Below are 22,846 nucleotides of genomic sequence, written 5' to 3'. Positions count from 1 at the left end.
GGTGATGAGAGGTACGCTTCACCTCTGGTCTTCACTCCAAAAGCCATCATCCCGTTTTAAGATGAGGGAATCACCAAAGGGATGCAGACTGAGGCACATCCCACAAAACTCCTGACCAGTTCTCCTCAAAACCACCAAGGTCAGCAAAAATATTCAAAGTCTGAGGAATGATCATAGACCAGAAAATGCTGAGGAGACAAAAAGCCTAAATGTCACAGAGGATCCTGGAATTAACAATGGAAACTGGCGAAAACTAAGGAAATAATCCAAATAAAGTTTAGTTACTAGTGATGTGCTAGTGCTGATTCCTTGGTGGTGACAAAGGTGACACGGTCATGTGTGATGTCATCCACCACAGGTGGGGGGCCAGGGGAGAGTAGAGAGGAGCTCTATGCACTATCTTTTCAACTTTTCTGTAAATCCAATACTACTGTAAACAACAATACTGCAGTGGCAGGGAGGTGTTGAAAGGACATGGGAACCAATTTGAAGCATTTCTCCAGGCCAAACACAGGACAATTTAAACAAAGTAAATAGTGGTTCTGATATGAAGGGTTAAATAATTAAATGAGAGAAGAGAATTCCCTACAGTGGAATTTTAGCACTTGTGGAAGGAATGATGAAAAAACCATTTGCTCTGGGAACTATATCTAGTCACCTTTGATGGAGCATGATAATGTGAGCAAAAAGAATGTATACATGTATGTGTGAATGGGTCACCTTGCTATACAGTAAAAAATTGACAGAACGCCATACACCAGCTATAATGGAAAAAATAAAAATCATTATTAAAAAAAAAAAGAAAAAAAACCACTTGCCACTTCCCACAGTGACCATCATGTCAGGCAAGGCTCATCCGAGAGGGGCTGAGATTTCTATGGAAAGTATGATGAGAAATGAGATGTTCACAGAAGTGCCTCCCCACAAGATACTTATGAATTACAAAGGTAAACTCTTCGGTTCATGTGTGGAGAGCAGAAGGGACCACGTAAGGAGAGACCAAAGTAACTCTCCTGTCATGGAGCCCTTTGGCTTGTGCCTCCGGACGTGAGGGCCCCAAGAAGGGCAGGGCATCCCCTCCCGGAGCTTTTCGCCAGAATTCCAGAAAGAAGACATATCACACGAATCCAGTCTGAGGGACAGTGCCCCAAAGGCCAGGGAAGGATTCAGGTGTCAAGATCATGAAGGACACAGAGGGACTGGGGAACTGGCACAGGCACACAACAAAAGGCAAAGTGGGATCCTGGACCAGAAAAAGGCCTTCGGGGGGGAATCGACAGCATGGGAATAGTGTCTCTAGATTTGATAACAGGTAACAATGACTTGTCAAATTATTGTCACTATCCTGGTGTTGAAACTGTCCTAAGGTTATATGAAATGTGGGAGGCCGGGTGAAAAGTATATAGGAACTCTTTATATACTACTTTTGTAATTGTTCATAAGTCTGAAATCATTTCAAAATGCAAAGTTAGAAACAAAAAATCTCAGGCTGTAGAACAGCATGCTGGACAGAGCTATTCCAGAGGAGTAAGGTCATGTCTGGGGAGCTAAATAGAAGGGGGGAGATGAGAGCCACTGGAGGGCTGGGAGTCAGTGCACAGACAAGAGCGGCAGAAGCCGCGAAGCAAGCTGGGTCTGACCATGGGGGAGGACAAGCCAAGTCCATCCTGCCAGGCCTGGGACCTTATGCTGCCCAGTGGAAATAGTTCTCTATGAAGATCTGTTTCTGCCAAGGCAGCCAGATTTACACTTCACGAAGAACAAAAGGCAGAAGCAAGAAATCAACTTTTCCAAGTAAATTCTGGGAGGGTTCTGGGGCCCTGAGCCCTGGGTGTGTGGCCTTTGGCGGACCAGCCGTCTTTTTTTGTTTCCTGTCTTTTTATGGCTGCACCCACTGTATATGGAAGTTCCTGGACTAGGGGTCGAATCTGAGCTGCATCTGCCAGCCTACACCACAGCCAGAGCAATACCAGATTCAAGCCCCATCTGCAACCTACTTCCCAGCCGGTGGTAACGCGGGATCCTTAACCCACTGAGCGAGGCCAGGGATTGAACCTGTATCCTCATGGATATTAGTTGGGTTCTTAACCCGCTGAGCCACAACGGGAACTCTCGGCCATCTTACAGACAGGAGGGCATGTTCTCAAGGGCTCAGGGGATGAGTGCTTGGTTCCCCATCCTCCCCCTCGACAGCTGAATTGAAGTGGACTTGGTTCCTTCTGACCACTGGGCCAAATGTAAGGGGGTTCTCCTCAGAGCCAGGCCAAGGGCACACAGCCAGGCCTGGCCACATTACAGCAGACCATACCCCAGGCCCATGACTGTACTGTTGCCTAACATGTGACATGGACTGGGTCAATGACAACCAGTCCTGGGACGTCCAGAGAAACCCTGGGGCAGGAGAACTATTTTGTGGCACATGAAAAACTGGGAAGAAGATGCCCAGAGTGGCCTGAAGAATCGTGGCCCCTGGAAAGGTACCTCCTGGGAGGAAGAAGACAGTGGCACCAAGAGGTGGTGAATGATCGAGCTGCCTCTGGACGCCATTTAGGTACCCAGATGCCACTACCCTGAGTGTCTGTGTTGCCTGGACCAGGCTGGAATGCGTCCAACAAGGTTCAGGGCCCCAGCAGTTAGTGGAAACAGTGATTGCTCAAACGGCTCCACTCTATGTTTCTAGTGGGAGCTTATCTGACTCCTGTGACAAGCTTGGGTGGAGTTTGCTGGCCATGGGGCTTGAAGAGGACACTGAGGACATCCTGTGAGAGCTGCCCCAATAGTGATAACCTGTCACCTGCCCTTCTTCTATCCTGTGCCTAGACACCAGAGGCAGGCCATGGGCTGAATTGTGTCCCCTCCCAAATTCATTATGTTGACGTCTTTCCCCATCAGCACCCCAGAAAATGACTAGATTTGGAAATAAGGTCTTTAAAGAGGTAAAAACAAGGGCACTAGAACAAGCCCTAGTCCGCCACGACTGTCATGACTTTCTTACAGGAGAGGGAAATTAGGGACACAGACAGAGGGAAGACGATGCGTGGACGCAGGAGATGACGGCCATCTGGGAGGCTAGGGGAGGTCTCAGGAGAAACCAGCCCTGCCCACCCCTTGTTCTCAGACTTGTGGCCCCAGGGAAACAGTGCCTGTTGTCTAAAGTACCCAGGCTGTGGTCCTTCATTCGCGAGGCCCAAGCAAACCCAGACACAGGCATCTGAGTGCAGGCTGGGCTGCGGGCCCTCCCGCTGGGGGCACTCACGAGAGAGGTACTATGATGAGGAAGGGCCCGTTGATCCGCTTGTGCTCCATGAGGTACGTGATGAGCGCGATGGTCTGGATGGTCTTGCCCAGGCCCATCTCATCGGCCAGGATGCCGTTCAGGTTGTTGTTGTACAGGGACACCAGCCACTCCAAGCCTTTGATCTGCAAGGAGAGGCAGCCAGGACTGAAGCCCGGGTCAGGCTGAAGAGTGTTCCCAGCACCTTGAAGACTTACAGGTTCTGCCCCAGCCATGGACCGCCCATCCTCATTTGCTATTTACCTCTAAGCCAGCCACTCCTTTCCTCAGCCTCAGCCACCCCTGCTGTGAAACCACAGCATTGCAGTGCTAATAGGATGTGTCTATGACATGTCTTTCCTGGGTATAGGTTTAAACACCTAGGTCTCTAACTGTCACAGCATCCATCTGTCACCAGCTGACACCAAGCAATGCAGCACTCCAGGGCCAAGCTGCCCTCAACCACGCAACCCTGGACCCAGGAGTGCACTGGGGCACCAGGGGAACTCAGTGACAAGTGCACCACATGACCAACTACCTGAATATCACTTCAAAATTTAACTGAAGGGTTTCTAAAGCTTGCAAGGCTTTCTGAAACACACACACAGTTAAAAAGATCATTTTCCAAAGATTTGGAAACTTTGGTGGCAGATTCAGCAAGTTAAGTTCTGGCTATATTCTAACTTCTTTGATGACACTGGCCTTTGGAAAGTTCCAAAGATCACTGGATTTGCCTTTGGGATGTGACATCAGCATGGAGGTTCTGAGACTTCTTTCAAGGAAAGTTGGGGTTCAGGGGTTACAATCAACCAGAGTATCAGGGAGACGTGTTTTTTGGTTGGAGATAAACCAGCTACCCTTTGGGAGCTAACAGATGAGCCTGGGATATGGTGTCACAAAGAAAGAAATTTCTACTATGGCCAACTACTGTTCTTGGCTGTTCCAGGCCAGGCCCTGCTTCAGAGTCGTCATCTCTTCAGCCTCATAGGACCTGCAGGGGGGACTGCTGCCCCATGTCCCAGAAGAAAGCTGAGTCTAGGGCTGCTGGTTCTGGACAGCCAAGCTCTCCTTCATCGCTGCTTCACTCTGCACAGACCCCCAGGAAGGATGTACTGAGCACCACGGGCCATTCCCAAGCGGTATGATTCCAAGCAAATACCACCCCTCCGCAGTCATCCTCCAATCCCCCATGGAATCTGGATGACCACAGCACCTACTTCAGGTATACTGGGGGATTCAACACTAGCAGCCTATATTAAGTGCTCCATTCTGCTGGCTTGTATTAAGCCCACAGCAGATACCAACTTACTGCACCATTACATTTCCTCCTGGTCACATCGTGCTGCTGCTTTGCAGAGGGGGAAACTGAGGCTCAGAGGGGAAGAGCAGGTTGCCAGAGATAAGGAGTGGACTGTGAACTCAGGCCTGCCTGACATCAGCAGCCCACCCACCAGGGAAGCCCTTGGTTGAGACTACTCTGTGGATGTGGCCCCTCCTACGTACCTGGTACTGCTTGAGGACACCATTGACCATGAGCGCTGACTGCTTGTCTACCCTCTCGGTGACGGCGTGGGCCACAGCATAATAGGACTGCAGGCCACGAGCAAGGGCCTGAGACACGCCATACTCATCATCAACGTCTTGCTTGGCATTCCTGGGAGCAAGATCAAAATGCCATGTGAAGACACACATACCTACTTGTGACACCTGTGCTTCTGCCAAAGCCTGTGCAGAGCAGCTTTATGGCCTGAGACGGAATATAAGTCAAAGTGTAGCTGCAGGCAAGGCAGCAAATACTAAACCAGGGGGTGTTCAAGACTGGACTTCCAGGTGCTGTGGGTCACCCCACATTCCTAGAACAGGAATCAACTCAGTGTCATAGCACAGACATAGCACATAGGTGGTCACCTGGCCCACTCCCTCTACTGAGAGTTAAGGAGCCTAAAAGGAAAACATACACTCAACAGCCTCACATAAACCAGAATCATTTATACTTTGACTGTACTGTGATCCAATCTGGAATGTTTTTAAAAAGTGACTTTAGGAGTTCCCTGGTAGTCAAGCAGTTTATGGTCCAGTATTGTTACTTCTGGGGTACAGGTTCGACCTCTGGCCTGGGAACTTCCACATGCCACAGGTGTGGCCAAAAAAAAGGTGATCTTAACTATTTACATTTAATTAATGTACAGATACATGTGATACAACATCTGTCATATTATTTTATACTCTGCTGTGGTTTCTGTTTATCTTCTGACAAATCTTACACAGTGAGCTGGGTTTTCTTAGTTTTCTGGGGGCTTTTCCTACATATTTATGAATTCGAAAAACTGTACGTTGGAGTTCCCGTTGTGGCTCAGCAGAAACGAATCTGACTAGCACCCAGGAGGACACCGGGTCAATCCCTGGCGTTGCTCAGTGGGCTAAAGATCCAGCATTGCCGTTAGCTGTGGTGTAGATCACAGATGTGGCTCGGATCTAGTACTGCTGTGGCTGTGGCATAGGCTGGCAGCTTCGGCTCTGATTCCACCCCTAACCTGGGAACCTCCATAAGCCTTGGGTGCAGCCCTAAAAAGACAAAAAAAAAAAAAAAAGGACTGCATGTTTGTTACCGTGGTTCCCTTCATACCTAGAACTTATATAATACTCTCGAACCTCTATTTAAGAGTATTCAGGAATTTCCGTTGTGGTACAGTAGAAACGAAACCCACTAGTATCCATGAAGATGCAGGTTTGACTCCAGGCTTTGCTCAGTGGGTTGGGGATCTGGCGTTGCTGCTGTCTGTGGTATAGGTTGCAGACAAGGCTTGGATCTCATGTTGCCATGGCTGTGGCACAGGCTGGCAGCTGTAGCTCCAATTCGACCCCAAACCTGGAACCTTCCATATGCCGAAAGTGCAGCCCTAAAAAGACAAAAAAAAAAAAAAAAAAAAAAAAGAAAAGAAAGAAAGAAACCAGTGAAATCTTAAGTAAACCAAATTAGTGCCTATGGTCCCACAATGGCTGCCAGCAGGACAGTGCTATCTGAGGAGGAGCTGGGGTACTGAAGGCTTCAGCCAGTGCAGCCCCACAGCAGGCTGGGAATGAGTGCCGGGGTGCCTTACTCAATGATGTGCCGGGCGTCCACCTCAGAGACATCATCACTGTCTGGATCTGGAATCTTCTTCTTCTCTTCTACCGGCAGAGTGGGAGGCTGTGCTGGCTGCGGCTGCTCTTCCTCCTCCTCCTACCAAGAGACAAGCCCCAGTCACCTAAGGTCACAACACAGCAAAGGGCTCCTGGGAAAAGACACTTTTGCAAACAGGTGATGTCTTTGTAATCCACAAGCCCTCTTCCTATCCTAGGCCTTTTATCTGCATCTATTTTTTTCTTTTAATGGCCACACTCGAATTATGGAAGTTCCCAGGACAGGGATAGAAACTGAGCTACAGCTACAGCAATGCCAGATCCTTTAACTCACTGTGCCGGGCCAGGGTTCAAACCCTCGCTTCTGCAGTCAGATTCTTAACCTACTGTACACTGTATCACAGTGTAAACTCCTATCTGAATCTTCCTTTTTTTTTTTTTTTTTTTTTAGGGGCCACACCTGCGGCATATGGAAGTTGGCTAGGGGTCAAATTGGAGCTGTAGTTGCTGGCCTATGCCACAGCCACAGCTACACCAGATCTGAGCCTCATGGACACTAGTAGGGTTCATCACTGCTGAGCCATGATGGGAACTCCTGCGTCTTCTTTTAATTGCTCAGCATATGATAGAACAGTGTCCAAACAGTGTCTTCTCTTTAAGAATATCTCAGGGTAATTGCATACTTTTGCTGCCACTAGTAGAATCCATCTGCTCCCAGTCTCCCTCACACAAGGTACACTACTAAAGCAGTTTTTCATTTGATTCTCTTGGATTTTCCTAGGAATTAAATATTTTATAAGCAATTTTCAGTATTTATTCCTTTTGATTTACTTCCAGCCTTGCCAACTTGGCCAAAATATCTACTAAAACATGCTAAAGGATGCTGGTGATAACAGGCATCACGGTTTACTAAGTGGCTTTCTATAAACCTGTAAAGTAAGTATGAATGTTATGTTTCATTAAAGAGATTTTTCAATATTTACAGAGCAGACAATAAAGAGTTTGACGTCATATTGATAAAATACAAATATATTTCCCAATATTAAACAACCCTTGTATTCCTGTATAAATCATGTGAAATGCTGTGTGTATATGGAAATTCTAAAAATCTGAAATATATATACATCTTTTCTGTTAAATTATTCCAATCAAAACCCAGTGTGATTTCCCCTGGACCTTGCAAAATGGTTGTATAGATCATTTGGAGTGAACTGGTGATGACAACACAAACATTTTGACCAAACAAATCATAAGTGGTAAGATTTGTCCTAGTTGATACTACCTCATGAGGAATTAAAACAGGGGTAGTAAGTCCTAGTGAGGAGGTCAGAAAATTTTCCCCTCAAAAAGTGACTTTAAACTGGATAAAAGTGACATAGGCAAAAAAAAAAAAAAAAAAAGGAGTTCATGTTGAGGCTCAGCAGTAACAAACCTGACTAGTATCCATGAGCATGCAAGTTCAATCCATGGCCTCGCTCAGTGGGTTGAGGATCTGGCATTGCTGGGACCTGTGGTGTAGGTCTCAGATGTGGCTTAGATCCCGAGTTGCTGTGCTGTGGTGTAGGCCAGCAGCTGCAGCTCTGATTCAACACCTAGCCTGGGAACGTCCATATGCCTTGAGTGCAGCCCTAAAAAGCAACAACAACAACAAAAAAAAACATAGTGTAGGCAACCATTTCAGAGCTTGAGGAATCTGAAAAGCATTAACGCTTAAAAAACTGAGCTTTGAGTAATAGTGGGAGTTTGTAGCATTCTTACTTGGGAGTGCTTTCATCTCTCCCCACCCCAGCTCTGACATGAAGACTCTGCCGGGGGGGGGGGTGGGGGGGGGGGGGAATTGCGGGGCAGGCCACGAGGCCTGAGAGCCAAGGCTGATGAGGACTCATTTTGTAGCAGTAGTAGAGGCCTAGGCCAGCAATACTATCGGTGGAGCTGAGGACCTCAGGGACAGATGGGGAAAGCATATTATTGGCTGAGGCTATGCATTCAACAGAGGAAATGAGAAAGGGCCCAGAAGAAAGTAAAAGCCATGGGAGACTCAAAAATGGCCAAAACTTGGAACATGTTCTGCACTCACTGCTTCATTGGCAGAAGGAAGCCTGACTCCAGGTGGTTGAGTATAATCTCTGCCCAAAGAGATGAGGCCCATTTTTAGAGAGTCAGGATTAAAAATTAAAATGAGTGCATTCCCGCTATGGTGCAATGGAATCAGAGATGTCTTTGAAGTGCTGGGATGTAGGGTCCATCCCCGGCCTGGCACAATAAGAATTTGGTGCTGCTGCAGCTGCAGCTTAGGCTGCAACTGCAGCATGGATCTGATCTGTGACCCAGGAACTCCATATACCTCGGGGTGGCCAAAAATGAAAAAAACAAAAAACAAAAAAATAAACTGAGCACAGACACCAAAGGCCACACACACCCTGGGGAAACAATACCAGAGATTCAGCCTAGATAATTTACTAAACAAACAATAACATCAAAAAGAAACCACAGGGGTGAAAGTCAGAATCCAGAATGGCTGAAATAGGCTTTCACTAGACATTAGAAGACAAGCATGGAATTCCCTGGTGGCTTAGTGGTTAAGCATCCGGTGTTGTCACTGCGGCATGGGTTCAATCCCTAGCCTAGGAACTTCCACTTGCTGGGGGTGCTGCCAAAGAAAGAACAACAAAACCTGCGATGTCTATATGGCAATTAAAAAAAAAAAACAAGCCCAAAAGGAGGAAAGTAGGATAAGAACTCAGGGGCAAAAGCAGTCAGTTGAGCCTGTCTCTGTTGCCAGACGTTGCTGGACTTAGCACACAATTTCCCAAGCACCTATTACTATAAATAGGTTCAAAGCCATTTTAAATATATTCAAAGAGGGAGATCCCATTGTGGCACGGTGGAAACAATCTGACTAGTATCTATGAGAATGCTGGTTCGCAGACAAGGCTTGGATCCCGCAGTGCTGTGGCTGTGGTGTTTGTTGGCTGGCAGCTATAGCTCGATTCAACCCCTAGCCTGGGAATTTCCCTATGCCAGGGTGTGGCACTAAAAAGAAAAATATATATATATTCAAAGAAAAAACAGAAACCATTTTTAAGGAGAATGAATCAACAAATAAAAAATATTAAGGCAGAAATGATAAACTGCCCAAATGTGATTAAAAAAGCCCATGAAACTACCAGCCAAGAAGCTAAGCAAACACTGAGAGTTAATATAAAGGGAGGATTCACAATCAAACTTCTAAAAGCCAAAGACAAAGAGAAAATCTCAAAAGCAAGAAAGAGAGGAATTCCCGTCGTGGCGCAGTGGTTAACGAATCCGACTAGGAATCATGAGGTTGTGGGTTCGATCCCTGGCCTTGCTCAGTGGGTTAAGGATCCAGCGTTGCTGAGAGCTGTGGTGTAGCTTGCAGATGCGGCTCGGATCCTGCGTTGCTGTGGCTGTGGCGTAGACCGGCGGCTACAGCTCCGATTCAACCCCTAGCCTGGGAACCTCCATATGCCGCGGGAGCGGCTCAAGAAAAGGCAAAAAGACAAAAAAAATTTAAAAATTTTAAAAAAGCAAGAAAGAGAAAATGAACTGTCAAATACAAAGGCACACTAATACAACTAGTGGCTAAATTCTCATCTGAAAAGAGGGATCAGAAAGTAGTAGAACGACACATTCAAAAGGAAAGAGGTTGTTGTCAACAAAGAAGTCTTTCAAGCTGAAAGGAAACGACAGGAGATAGCAACTTGAATCCATAAAAGAGAAATAAAGAACATCAGAAATGGTAAATGCATGTATCAATATAAAAGAACTCAATAAATATATTATTTCTTTTCTTCTAATTTTATAAGACTAAGCAGTAAGATTATGTAAGATATTAATCAGAAGACGGTACTGGGTTTTTTTTTATTGAAGTATAGTGATTTACAATGTTTATGCCAATTTTTGCTGTACAGCATAGTGACCCAGTCATATATATACATATACATATTCTTTTTCTCATGTTATCTTTTCCCATGCAGTCTATCACAAGAGACTGGATAGTTCCCTGTGGTATACCATAGGACCTCATTCTAAATGTAATAGTCTCTATGTCTGTGAGTCCATTTCTGTTCTGTACACAGTTCATTTGTGCCATATTTTAGATTCCGCATATAAGTGGCATATGGTATTTGTTTTTTTCCTTCTGAAAAAGATTTTTCACTTAGTATTAAAATCTCTGGTTGCATGGAAGAATGTATTGTCAGTTTATAACATATACAGGTAACATATGTAACAATAAACAGAACAAGGAAGAGGAGCAAATGTAGTTATGCTAGTTTAAAATTTCCATTTTTACCAGAATGTAGTTAGTATCAACCTGAAGCATATGGTGATAAACTAATATGCACACTGTAAGCCCCAGAAACTACAATATTACCTTTAAAATGCAGTAAAAATTAAAACCTACAGAATAAATCAAATGGTAAAATAAGAAAATAATACAAAAGAAAGCAGCAAAGGAGGAAAAAAAGCTCAAAGAAAAGAAACAACAAAACGGCAACAGTGAACCCAATCATGTCAATAATTACATTAAATGCGAAGTCTAAAACTCAATCACAAGGCAAACACTGTCGTACAAGACAAAAAAGCAAGATCTAGCTATCTGCTATGTCAGATTCTAATGAACAGACAGGATTAAAATAAAAGAATGGAAAATTATATGCCCTGCAAAATAGTAACCATATGAAAGCTGGAGTGACTAACTCTGATATTGAACAAAACAAACTTTAAAACAAGAAATATTACTAGAGACAGATACTTAATAATGATAGACATCAGGAAGGTAAGTATAGCTATCAATAAAGCATCGAAATACATAAAGCAATAAGTACAGAACTTAAACATAAGAAATACATAATTCAACAAAAACAGCTGGAGATTTTACTGCTTTATTCTCAACTGGTAGAAAAACTAGACAAAACTCCACATACATACACCTGGCTGGAATAACTAACACCATCTCAACTTAAATACCTTACCATACATACTCTAAGACTACAGAAATCTTTTCAACAGTACATGTAAGATTTGTCAGGAAGCTAAGCCATAAAATCTCTCAATAAACTTTGAAAAACTAAAATCATATAAAGTATATTCTAATGAATTAAATTAGCAATCAAAAATAGAAGGAGTTCCCTTCGTGGCTCAGCAGTTGACAAATTCGACTAGAATCCATGAGGATGCAGGTTCGATTTCTGGCCTTGCTCAGTGGGTTAAGGATCTGGCGTTGCTGTGAGCTATGGTGTAGGTGGCAGATGCAGCTTGGATCCCGTTGTCGCTGTGGCTGTGGCCAGCAGCTGTAGCTCATATTCGACCCCTACCCTAGGAACTTCCATATGCCGTGGGCGCAGCTCTAAAAAGCAAAAAAAAAAAAAAAAAAACACAACAAAAAAAAAGAGTTGACTGACTAGCAAAAACTGAAAGACAAATTACTAATTACCAAAATTAGCAATTAATGAGATATCACTGCCAGTCCCATTGAGATATGATAACAACTACTGTAACTAACTTTATGCCAACAAATAACTAAGATGAAATGGACAAATTCCTAGAAAGAAACAAATCACTAAATCTGACCCAAAAAACGGAAAACTGTGAATAAAATCTATAATAACTAATTGGATTAGTAATTAAAAATCTCCTCACAAGAGTTTCCATTGTGGCTCACTGGGCTAGGAACTTGACCGGTATCCATGAGGATGCTGGTTCAATCCCTGGCAGTGGGTTAAGGATCTGGTGTTGCTGCAAGCTACAGGGTAGGTTGTAAATGTAGCTCAGATCTGGTATTGCTGTAGCTATGGCATAGGCCAGCAGCTGCATCTCTGATTTGACCCCTAGCCGGGAACTTCCATAGGCCGCAGGTGCAGTCCTACAAAGAAAAAGAAAAAAAACTAATTCTGTTCACAGCAGCATAAAATATTTAAGAATAAATTTAACGAACCCCTGCCCCCCAAAGCAAAAACTACTGTGAGGAGTTCTGGCTGTGGCACAGTGGGTTAAGAATCCAACTGCAGTAGCTTGGGTCGCTGTCGAAGCAGAGGTTCAATCCCCGACCACACAGTGGGTTGAGGGTCCAGCTTTGCCACTGCTGAAGTATAGGTCCCAGCTGTGGCTCGGATTTAACCCCTGGCCTACGAACTTCCATATGCCATAAGTGGGGCCATTAAAACAAACAAACTGTAAAGTGAAAACTACAAAACACAGCAAAGAGAAATTAAAGATGATCAAATTAAATAAAGATGTTTCATATTTTCAGACTAAATATTAAGATGTGATACTTCCAAAACTGATCTATAGATTCAACACAAACGCAGCAAGCCTAACTGATGAGCTGATCCTAAAATGTATACTGGAATGCAAAGGATCTATAATTACCAACAGAGCAAAAACGTTGGAGTACACTAACTTATTTCAAAACATAGGCTACAATAATCAAGATAGTGTGGTAGTAGCACAAAGATAGACATATAGATCAATAAAAAAACATTAAGAGTCAGAAACAAACCCTTATTTTCGCCGTCAACTGATTTCCCACAAAGTTATGAAGGGTATTCAACGGGAGAAAGAATGGTCTGTTCATCAAATGGGGGTAGATTGAGAGACTATCTGTATGCCGAAACACCCCTTAGACCTGTACCTCAGACCACACTCAGAAATCAACTATGACCCTAAACGTAAGAGATGAAATAGAAAACTTCTAGAAGAAAACATAAGAGAAAAACCTTAGCGACCTCAAACAGTTCTTAGATACAACACCAAAGGCACACTTCATAAAAGAAAAAAAAAAAATCAATAAATGGACTTCATCAAAATGAAACATTTCTGCATTTCAAAAGACATCACTGAGAGGGAAAAAAAGGCAAACAGACTGGGAGAAGATATGGACAAGTTATGTATGTGATTAGGGACATGTATGAAGAATATACAAAAAATTCTGCTGTGCCTTTGGTCTCTTAAAAAAAGTATAAAGAATTCTTATAGCTCAATGATGAGATGACAACTCAATTAAAAGTGGGCCAAATTTCCATAAACTTTCACCCAAGATGATATATGAATGGTGCATAAACATTTGAAAAGATGCTCACCATTCTTACTTACTAGGAAAATGAAAAATAAAACCACAATAAGAAACCACAACACACTCACTAGGATGGTATAATGTAAAGAACAGATAATATACCAAGGGTTGAGAATGATAATGTAGAAACTGGAACCTATCAAAAGGTACAACCGCTTTAGGCAACACTTTGGCAATTCCTTAAAAAGGTAAACGTCAACTTACTGTATGACCCAGCAATGCCGCTCCTAAGTATCTACCCAAGGGAAATGAAAACATATGTCCACACATGGACATGAATGCGCAATTGCACAGTAATGTTATTCATAATTGCAAATGGAAAAAACACAAAAGGCCACCAACTGGTGAATGGATAAACAAAGTGTGGTGTATCAATACAATGGATTGACTCAGGAATAAAACAGTGTTTAAGATCTTAACTTACTAATGGTTTCTCCAAATTCATTTTTAAAATATTTTTGAGGTATACATTACTTAGATTAAAATGCATGTATTTAATCATAAATTTCAATAGGCTGAGTTTACGTTTGGAAATACGCATATAAAGGTTAAATCTATACTCTCAAGGCATAGGACATTTTCTTTTTTTTTTTTCTTTTCCATTATGATTTATTACAGGATACAATAGGACCTTCCTGTTTATCTATTCTCTATATAACAGTTTGCATCCCCCACTCCCTACCCCCTGGCAAATACCAGGCTGTTTTCTATGTCTGTGAGTTTCTTTCTGTTTCACAGATGAGTTTATTTGTATCATATTTTACCTTCCACATATTAGTAAATCATATGGAACTTGCCTTTCTCCTTCTGACCTACTTCACTTAGTATGACAGTCTCTAGGTCCATCCACAGTGCTGCAACTCGCATTATTGGGTTTTGTTTTGTTTTTTTTATAGCTGAGTGACATTCCATTGTACATATTATATATACAATGTCTTCTTTATGAATTCATTTGTTGAATGAGTGGGTACTTGCACTGCTTCCATGTCTTGGCTATTGTAAATAATGCTCCTATGAAAATTGGGATGCATGTATTTTTTCCAATTATAGTTATGTCCAGATATATGCCCAGAGGTGGGATTGCTGGATCAAATGGCAACTCTATTTTTAGTATTTTGAGGAACCTGCATACTATTCTCCAGTGGCTATACAAATTTACATTCCTACCAGCCAGCAGTGTAGGAGAGTTCCCTTTTCTACACACTCTCTCCAGGATTTGTTATTTGTAGATTTTTTAATGATGGCCATTCTAACCAATGTGAGGTGATACCTCACTGCAGTTGTGATTTGCATTTCTCCAATAATTAGCGATATAAAACAAACTTGCAGTTCCTGCCCTGGCACAGCAGAAACGAATCCAACTAGGAACCATGAGGTTGCAGGTTCAATCCCTGACCTCACTCAGTGGGTTAAGGATCTGGCATTGCCATGAGCTGTGGTGTAGGTCGCAGACACGGCTCAGATCTGGAATCACTGGGGCTGTCGTATAGGCCAGTGGCTACAGATCCAATTTGACCCCTAGCCTGGGAATCTCCATATGCCTTGGATGTGTCCCTAAAAAGACAAAAGACAAACAAAAACCCCCCAAAACTTCTGATAAACAGACAAATGGATAAAACTCAAGGAAATGCCACATAAAAGAAGGCAGACACAAAATAATACGTGTTGAATTTATTTATGTGACATTCCAGAAAGGCAGATATATAGAGACAGAGCAGAGCAGTGGTTACCTGGGGCTGGAAGAGGAAGCAAGAAAAAACTGTAAATGGGGTGGGAGGAAACATCTGGGGTGACATAAATGTTCTAAATCTGGTGTAAAGCGATGATTCCACAACTCTATAAATTCACTAAAAATCACTGAATTGTATTTTTACTATGGGTGCACTTTACGGCATATAAATTACATCTCCATAAAGCTGTTTAAAAAATTACAGCAAAATGTTATTGGTATAAGAATCATTAGAATTTTAAAAGAAAGCGAACAGTACATCAACTATATATATATATATATATATATATATATATATATCAATTTTTAAAAATAAATAAAATAAAAATCAGAAAAGTAAATTTTCAAAATTAAAGTAAAATGAAAACTGAACAGGTGGCCCTAAAAAGGCACTAGTGGATATAAAAACCTAATATAGTTTTTAAAAAGACCACAGGTCAGAGTTCCCGCTGTGGCACAGCAGGTTAAGGATCCATCATTGTCACTGTAGTGGTGCCAGTTCGATCACCGGCCTGGTGTAGTGGGTTAAGGATCTGGCAATGCCACAGCTGTAGTCTGGATTCAATCCCTGGCCCGGGAACTTCTATATGCTGCCAGTATAGCCAGAAAAATTAAACTAAAATGAAATGAAATGAATTTTAAAATAAAATTATCACAGGTCAGGGGAAAGGATAGAGTAACAGTCTATCAATTGGCTTAATACCATTGGGAGGGAGAGAAAAGGGCTCCATCTCATGCCCTACACAAAATGAATTCCAGATGCCCTGAAGAGGTAACATGGAGGGGAGTGAAAATAGGACAAACTATGATTAAGATGTAGGTGAACACATCTAATTTCAGGCTGGGGCAAATACATACAGAGCACTTAAAATCCAGTTCACAAACACTCACAACTGATAAGATGTGGGCAAATGAAGCAAATCATTCACAGAAGAAATCTAATTGGTTATTAACACTTGAAAAAAACGTTCAACCTTAACACCAAAGCTGTATCTATTAAAACTTTACGGAGGCGGCAAAGCTTTTCAAAAGACACTCTCACCCCAGCATCCTTTCTGCATGCTAACCACGCGAAAGGAGACCTGCCCTTGGACACTGCATCCCCAGGGCTCCCACTGAGGTACCCTTCCACGGCGGCTGCCCAGGACAGCGTGGGGAACAAGACTCTCATCAGAGCTTCATCAACCAGACAAAATCTGAAATTCACTTTAATGCGGCATAATTAAAGGATTTAGGATATACACATGATAAATGCACCATTTAAAATGTTTCTAAAGAAGAGATTATAATGGGCCAACATGTATGTGATCTTCATACTGATTTTTTTTGGAGAGGAGAGCTCTTGGGGACCAGAAATGTGGCTGGTGTGACTGAGGACATAAGAATGAGGATACTGACATTTAAGTTAATTTAAAGTGGAAAAAGTCACATGTGGCAGGAGGTTACCACGCTGGCCAGCATGGCTCTAAAGCACCACATTTCAGCCTCGTGCACCGCCTGCCCAGCTCCTGCCCCACATGATGAGCAGGAGAAGTCACAGCACCCAGGGACAGGGTCCATACTACACACAGCACTGAGGGCCTTGACAACCAGAAATGACTCTTACCTCCTCCTCTTCTTCTGAGCCACTCTCTTCACTATCAGATCTTGGAGCTACTTCATACCTTAAAAAAAAAAAAAAAGTATTGATGTTTGAACATAAATCTTCCCAGAACCAGCAGGATTCACTTTCCTTAGCAAACTGGTCTGTTTCCAAATGTAAGCAAAGTCACCCCCCCCCGTCAGCTCCTCCAGAATAGGGCTGACCGCTGCGACTCAGGGTCCTGGATGCCACTGGAACACGCGGCCCCACTCACCCCGGGTTCATTTCCAGCCAGGCTTCCAGCTGCCCTGCTTTGGGTGCGTCTGTACCCGTAAGGATTTTCCCACTCTCCACGTGGATCACCTTCACTGGCAGGTCACTCATCTGACTGGTCTCGTCCAGAGGCTGAAAGAGTCACCCATGTCACCTGAGGTTTCGTAGGGCTCACACCCTGAGCATCCGCTAACCACAGTCAACAGTCAAGTGGGGAAGTGGCCTCCCAACTCGATACCCAGAAAATGGCACGTAAATGTGACCAGTGGATGTGGAGATGGGTTTACTGCATGGTAATAATTCAGTTATAATGTATAACTCATTGGTAACAGCTATTTCTTTGAAGTAACTGGTATATACATTTCAATTTTCAAATGAGTAGTATATTCATGCAGTTCAAAATTCAAAAGAGTACAGAGTATGGAACCCCTTATCCCTATCCCCCAGCCTGTTCCTCTCTTCACAGGCACCCACCAATATTAGTTTCTCCCACATTCTCCTAGATCAATTACACACATTAAGAAACAAGAACTGGAGTTCCCATGTGGCGCAGTGGGTTATGGATCTGGCATGGTCTCTGTAGTGACTCAGGTTGCTGTTGAGGCGCAGGTTAGCTCCCTGGCCTGGAGCAGAGAGTTAAGGATCCAGTGCCACCGCAGCTGTGGCATAGGTTGTAGCTGTGGCTCGGATTCAACCCCTGGCCCAGGATCTTCTATAAGCCATGGGTGCAACCAAAAAAAGGGGGGAAAAAAAGAAAGAAAGAAGCAAGGACTTATGTATTCCCTCCTTTTCTACTTGAATTGACTACAATATTCCCAGTCTTCTGGCCTTGGTTTTTTCCATTTATACCTCATTTGTGGACTTCATCAAGGGTGCTCAATCTTTTTTTTTTTTTTTTTTTTTTTTTTTTTTTTTGCTTTTTAGGGCCGCACCCACAACATATGGAAGTTCCCAAGCTAGGGGTCGAATTGGAGCTATAGCTGCTGGCCTATGCCACAGCCACAGTCACAGCAATGCTGGGTCCTTAACCCACTAAGCAAGGCCAGAGATCAAAACTGAATCCTCATGGATACTAGTCAAGTTTGTTACTGCTGAGCCACAATAGGAACTCCCTCAATCTTTTCTGTTAAATAGCCAACTAGAATTTTTGAAAAATCAAACAACTTTCTTTTAGCAACAAATTTGGAATTCCTCAATTCCTTGTTTTGAGATATCAACGTTGGATGATGTTTCCCCCTTCATTGGCTCCTTCACATTTCCTGGAGAAAAGCTTCAGGACAAGAATGAGGACAGAAACCTTTGTTTGCATCTACCAGGAACTCAGACCTCCCAGGCCTCCCTCCAAAGCTGTTACTTGTCATCAGCACGGACCCAACGTTGATCAGATTCTATGCACATTAAAGCAGCCCACCCTCAAAGCAGCCCACCACGGAGGGGGACAGAAACCCTCATGCCACGAATGAACTCTACAGGCTGCCTCAATCAGTGACTTTCACCCCTACGTCATTCCTGAGAGAGATTAGGATACTGACGGCAAGACCTCCCCATCCCAGAATTCTGACTAAACTGCACCGGGTGGGGTTTGGGCCTCCCTGTTTTTTAAAAGCTCCCCAAGTGATTCTGATGTGCAGCCAAGGCTGACACACACTGGGCAAGAACAAGGACAAGCAATAGCCATCATCGAGTGATGCTTCCCGTTACTAAACAGGATGAGCGGCAGTGATTACCCAATGGAATTCTCTGAGCCAGGCTTTCCCGATATATGACTTTCCCCTTGACCTCACCAAATGGCCTCATAAAAGGCTTTGAGCTATAGGAAAATGCCAGCTCACATTTCTCTTAAAAATTTCAATTTAACATTTCAAATAAAATCACGTGAAATAAGTACATATTTTTGAGTTAATCAGTACAGTCATTCATTTCTGGGAATTGGGCCAAGAAGAAAGTGTTCATCTGCTATGGAATGAACTGTGTCCCCTCCAAAATGCATATGTTCACATCCCAACTCTTCTATGTGACTCTATCTGGAAATGGGGCCACTAAGGGTTCATCAGGGTTAAATTAGGTCATAAGGGTGGGGACCTCAGGATGGGATTAGTGCCCCGTAAGAAGAAACATTAGTGCTTGTGCGCTCTGGAGTTCCCTCATGGCTCAGTGGGTTAAGGATCCTGCATTTTCACTGCCGTGGCTCTGGTTACACAGCTGTGGCACTGGTTCAGTCCTTGGCCCAGGAACTTCTGCATGCCGCAAGTGGGGCCAGAAAAAAAAAAAGCTTGCAGTCTTCTCATCCCAGGTGAGGACACAGCCAGAAGGCGGCACTCTATAACCACGGAAGTGAATTCTCATCCTGGGAACCAACCTAGCTGCTCTTTGACCTTGAATTTCCAGCCTCCAGAACTATACGAACATATATTTCTGTTGTATGAGCCACACAGGCTATGGGGTTTTATTATGGCAGCCCAAGCTCAGAGAGCATCAAAAGGCCATGTACAAGGAGGCTCATTAAAACACACTGCAACAGGAAACAAGGGAAATAGCCACCAATGGGGGGGAGGTATATGGTGGTGCATGAGAGCTGCTTGGTGCAGGATCCCTGTAACAGCTCAGGTGGGAAGCTACCCAAACAGCTATCAATGTGAACAATGGAAGAGATTTTAATATGTCAATATAATAACGTGAAAATAGGACGAATGACCCGATATGGAAAGTGGCCCAAGATGCCCTGCTAAGCAGGGAAAGTCTATGTCTAGAATGACCCAAATGGTCCCAAAACAAAGCAAAGAGTATAAAGGTTTCTGGAAGGGTACAGAGGAGACATCAACCAGGGATCAACCTGCAGGCTCCTGAGAGAACAGGTCCACATTCCATGTCATCACTTAAGGTTTTTTCTAAAAGAGGTATTGCATTTATGATTCAAAGAAGCAAGCAATAGCCACCTCTCTAACAGGGTGACATGAGAAAGAGTAAGGCAGGTGTGCAAGAGCTAACGTAAAAGACTAAGATACAGTGCTAGGCATGGGGTAGCCCGTGCACAGAAAAGGTCCCAGAGTCAACACACCAACAGTTACCCAAGGCTTCCCTCTGGGAAGTGGGACTGAGGACAGCTTGGGGAAGGTGGTACAGGAAAGACTTTTTATATACACATCTCACTCTGATGCATCTTTCTTCCAAATAAGTATGTTAAGTGAGAACAGCTGCCTTCACGAGCCAGAGAAGAATATTGTGGAAAAGATGGGTATGTGGAGATAGCAACCACTCTCAGAGTGGGCCCCACTGGACAGTCTGACTTTGGGAACCAGGCCAGTATTTCACATACTAAATAAATAAGAAGTAAATAAATAGGAGCTTGGAATGTGGCAGAGAGGGTTAAGATTCTGACTGCAGTGGCTCAGGTTGTTGTAGAGGCACAGGTTTGATCCCTGGTCTGGCACAGTGGGTGCAGCCATTAAAACAAACAAACAAACAAATAAAACCAACAAGGGTGAGGGGAACTTCATTAACAGGGTAAACTGGGTTTTTTTTGTTTTTGTTTTTGTCTTTTTGCCTTTTCTAGGGCTGCACCCGCAGCATATGGAGCTCCCAGACTAGGGGTCTAATCAGAACTGTAGCCACTGGCCTACGCCTGAGCCACAGCAATGTGGGATCTGAGCCGTGTCTGCAACTTACACCACAGCTCATAGCAACGCCGGATCCTTGACCCCACTGAGTGAGGCCAGGGAGCCAACCCGCAACCTCATGGTTCCTAGTCAGATTCATTAACCACTGCACCATGACAGGAACTCCCAGGGTAAACTGTTAACAAGGGGTAAACACCTTTCAAATTCGGTATTTGGTGCATACACTTTCAACTTCAAATAAACATTGACTGAGAGGCTTCTTTTGCACAGGGGTACAAGGTAGCCATTCTGAATGTACTTTCTGCATGTTCTAGGATTATACAAATCAGGGACTACAAAGTGGCTGATGGGAGCCAGGTTTGAGGCCATCATAACATGGACAGGAAGAAGAAAAGGAAAAAACCCTGCAGTATGGAATTAGAATTGGAGGTACCTGCGTGACCTCAAGGTTTTCAATATATGTAAGTAGCAATCTATTTCCTAGATCTCTCCGCTAAGAGGGCCCAGAAGTGATGACACCTTAGGAGCAATAAGCACATCCAGATAATGGTTTCTAAATATTCTTCTCTGATGAAAGGAATCAGCGCTCTTTGGAGAAGTGGCTAAGTCCAGGACTCAGGGAGGGAAAGGAGAAAAATGAGCTGGGGCTGTTTCGGTATACGAGGAAATCAGAAAAGAAAGTCCTCAAAGAATAATGGGGACACATCAAAGGACGCAGGAGCCAATGTGAAGGGGCACCTGCTGGCCCAAACTTGAACAATTTGAGCATCAAAATAAATAACAAAATGGAGTTCCCATCGTGGCTCAGAGGTTAACGAATCCGACTAGGAACCATGAGGTTGCGGGTTCAACCCCTAGCTTTGCTCAGTGGGTTAAGGATCCGGCGTTGCCGTGAGTTGTGGTGTGGGTTTGCAGTTCGGATCCCACGTTGCTGTGGCTCTGGTGTAGGTTGGCGGCTACAGCTCCGATTAGACCCCTAGCCTGGGAACCTCCATGTGCCGCAGATTTGGCCCTAGAAAGGGCAAAAAGGCAAAAAAAAAAAAACAAAAAACACAAAAAAACCCAACAAGCAAATCCATTAAACTAAATAAGAATCCATGAGTCAGTGCCAGGGGTTGGCAAACTATGGCCCACAAGCCAAAGAGAAAAGAAAGAAAAGCTTTTCTTTCCTGTAGAAAGCCAAGTAATAAGTGCAGAAGGAATGATGGGGGTGGGGGGAATCACCATTTTGTAACCCTTATGGCAAAAACTGATACAGGCAAAGACAACAGATGATGAAGCACTGGTTGGAGTTTGAGGAGTTACAGTATGTTTACATATTTTAAGACTCTCCCCACAAGATACTAAATCATTATGAAAGGAAAAACCGAAACCTTACAGTTAGAGATGCCTGAGCCGACACCAAAGGATCAAGGTCAATATCACCAGTGAGGGAAGGAACCTAGGCCACGCATATCCGAGGTGACGCACAAAGGAGGACACTGCGTCACTTCAGGGTTTTCTGTTGCTGTGAAGGACGCTGGAGGCCTTAACAAGGGCTATGGATTAGATCACACGACTGTGCTAGTGTCGTTTCCTGGCTTTGATCGGGGTGCAGTTATGGAAAAGAACAGGCTTAGGATGTACACCCTGAAACATACAGAGGGGTGAAGTGCCATCATGTCTGCATCTGACTGGCAAGAGGAACAGGGGAACATGATGGTTATGTGAAAAGTGGGAAGCAGGGTGAAGAGTATGCAGGAATTCTCTGTGCTCTTCTCACACCTCTCCTGTGAGCCTGAAATTTTAAAGTAAAAACTTGGGAAATAAATAACAGCACGTGCATAGGAAAAGGAAGGAAACACAGCCGACAGTAAACAACATTCTGTCTGGGGAATGGGCGTGAGGAGTGGCAGGGATTCTATGTGGATTTTATCTCCATAAACTTTTATCATTTCAAATGAAAAAGAAAAAATTTGAAGATGAAATAGACCTAAGCTCTGGGGCTGGGCCAGCATTTCCACAAGAGGAAATCCCTGGTTCCTCACCTCACCATCAGGTCCGATCGCAGGTGTCTGTCCTTCCGCGTTTTCTGCCTTCTGGAAGAGAAGAGAGGCACAGTCATTCCCTGCCCCAAGAGACCAAGGCACACACACAAACAGCCATTCCGGTC

At 43.8% G+C, this 22,846-nt stretch overlaps 1 protein-coding gene across 25 annotated transcripts in view; it reads right to left on the bottom strand.

The window, feature by feature from the left end:
• The window catches only part of SMARCA4 (SWI/SNF related, matrix associated, actin dependent regulator of chromatin, subfamily a, member 4), a 93,127-nt gene that overhangs the window by 45,171 nt on the left and 25,110 nt on the right, over positions 1–22,846 (bottom strand). For all 25 annotated transcript variants that reach the window (XM_021083849.1, XM_021083834.1, XM_021083835.1 and 22 more), the window contains exons 11-16: positions 22,722–22,772; positions 17,079–17,209; positions 16,829–16,886; positions 6,376–6,497; positions 4,778–4,928; positions 3,257–3,420 (exon numbers count right to left, since the gene is read on the bottom strand). In XM_021083849.1, coding sequence (XP_020939508.1) covers positions 3,257–3,420; positions 4,778–4,928; positions 6,376–6,497; positions 16,829–16,886; positions 17,079–17,209; positions 22,722–22,772 — 677 coding nt within the window. The remainder of the gene's footprint in view (positions 1–3,256; positions 3,421–4,777; positions 4,929–6,375; positions 6,498–16,828; positions 16,887–17,078; positions 17,210–22,721; positions 22,773–22,846) is intronic.

The sequence above is a fragment of the Sus scrofa genome, chromosome 2, assembly GCF_000003025.6.
Source record: "Sus scrofa isolate TJ Tabasco breed Duroc chromosome 2, Sscrofa11.1, whole genome shotgun sequence".
Classification (NCBI taxonomy): Eukaryota; Metazoa; Chordata; class Mammalia; order Artiodactyla; family Suidae; genus Sus; species Sus scrofa.
This window is presented reverse-complemented; position numbering and strand designations above follow the sequence as displayed.